Here is a 1,361-nt window from a genome sequence, read left to right as displayed (position 1 = left end):
CCTGCTGCCCAGGCCTGCCCCCTGCTGCCCAGGCCTGTCCCCTGCTGCCCAGGCCTGCCCCCTGCTGCCCAGGCCTGTCCCCTGCTGCCCAGGCACACCTCCCTGGGGCCTGCTGGACCTTCCTTGCACTGGGAAGTTGCTGGAACGGGAACAAAGCCTGGTGCGGCCTAGTCTGGGCTCCCGAGACCAAAATTCGCCCAGTGGGCTGATGCCCACAAGCGGCTCCCACCAGGAAGCCCCCTGGGAACAGAGGGCGAGCGGGGAGGGTGGTCAGTGCACACGCGGTCTCCGTCCTGGGGAGGCACCCAGGGCCAGGCTGGCCCCTCCACACCTGCCCTGGACAGGCACTTCCGGGGGCCCAGGCCCACTACTCACACTCGCTGCTGACCAGGCGCTCCAGCACCCGCCTCTGCTTCTGCAGGGACTTGGGGACGGGGCCGGGCTGTGCCTCTCCATCTGCAGGGACAGAGCAGGGCCGGGTCAGGAGGGCTGACAGCTGCCCCTCCCTCCGGCAGCGCCCGCCCAGAAACCCCGCCGTGTGCCCGCAAGCCCCGCTCTGGGCGCCACTGGGTCCATCTGGGCAGTGACCGCGAGCCTCCCATCCGCGGGTGCTGACGCGTCCCACCCCGCCAGCACAGACCTCGGACACACGCACTCTGGTGCGTGTCGCCTGTCCCCAAGCCCCGGCGCCGCGTGCCCCTTGGCACGACTTCCCCTGGCGCGAGAACGAGCTCCCGGCAGCTGCGGTGAGCGAGCGTCCTGCGGGCCGACAGGCGCCCTCTGCCCCACCCCCGCCCGCCGGTGAGCTCCCGCCGGCTCTCCCCACGGCCAGCCCAGGCCTGGGGGGCAGTCGGGCAGGAGTGGACGAGCCGTGGTGGACAGGACGGACACTGCCGCTACAGAGGCAGGCCCAAGGCGGGGGCAGCCAGGTGGAACTGCCAGCGGCTGCCGAGTGGTCTCTGGGGCGCCCGGGGGCCACCGCACCCCCGGAGGAATCCCTGGGAGCAAGTGGCGCTGAAGAGGGTCACCCCTGACCCCGGGAAGGACCCTCTCGTGGGCTCCCGGGGGCCTGAGGCCTCCACAAGGACTGACCCTCTCCACAGGAAGCCCCAGCCCAGCCCAGCCCAGCGGGGTGCCTGGGTGGGGCGCGCGGGGCCCCGCGTACCGGGCTCGTTGACCTGCCCGACGTTCTCCAGCAGCTCGGCCACGGCCACCTGCTGCTTCTTCTTGGGGTTGAGCTTCCAGTACATGACCAGCGCCGCCTTGCGCACGGCCCGCTCCAGGTCGGTCTCGGAGGAGAGCTGCTTCACCGCGGGCTCGTTCTCGGAGGTGATGCCTGCGAGACGGCGTCAGGCCTCGGC

General features: G+C 72.0%; 1 protein-coding gene across 1 annotated transcript in view; it reads right to left on the bottom strand.

The window, feature by feature from the left end:
• Positions 1-1,361, bottom strand: part of WFS1 (Wolfram syndrome 1 (wolframin)) — a 7,166-nt gene that overhangs the window by 3,780 nt on the left and 2,025 nt on the right. Inside the window, exons 3-4 of the mRNA XM_004681532.2 lie at positions 1,166-1,336; positions 376-456 (exon numbers count right to left, since the gene is read on the bottom strand). Of these exons, the coding sequence (XP_004681589.1) occupies positions 376-456; positions 1,166-1,336 (252 nt within the window). The remainder of the gene's footprint in view (positions 1-375; positions 457-1,165; positions 1,337-1,361) is intronic.

The sequence above is a fragment of the Condylura cristata genome, unplaced genomic scaffold (assembly GCF_000260355.1).
Source record: "Condylura cristata isolate star-nosed mole 26May11 unplaced genomic scaffold, ConCri1.0 scaffold00012, whole genome shotgun sequence".
NCBI classification, from domain to species: domain Eukaryota; kingdom Metazoa; phylum Chordata; class Mammalia; order Eulipotyphla; family Talpidae; genus Condylura; species Condylura cristata.
The sequence above is the reverse complement of the archived record's forward strand: the minus strand, read 5'-3'. Positions and strand labels throughout refer to the sequence as shown.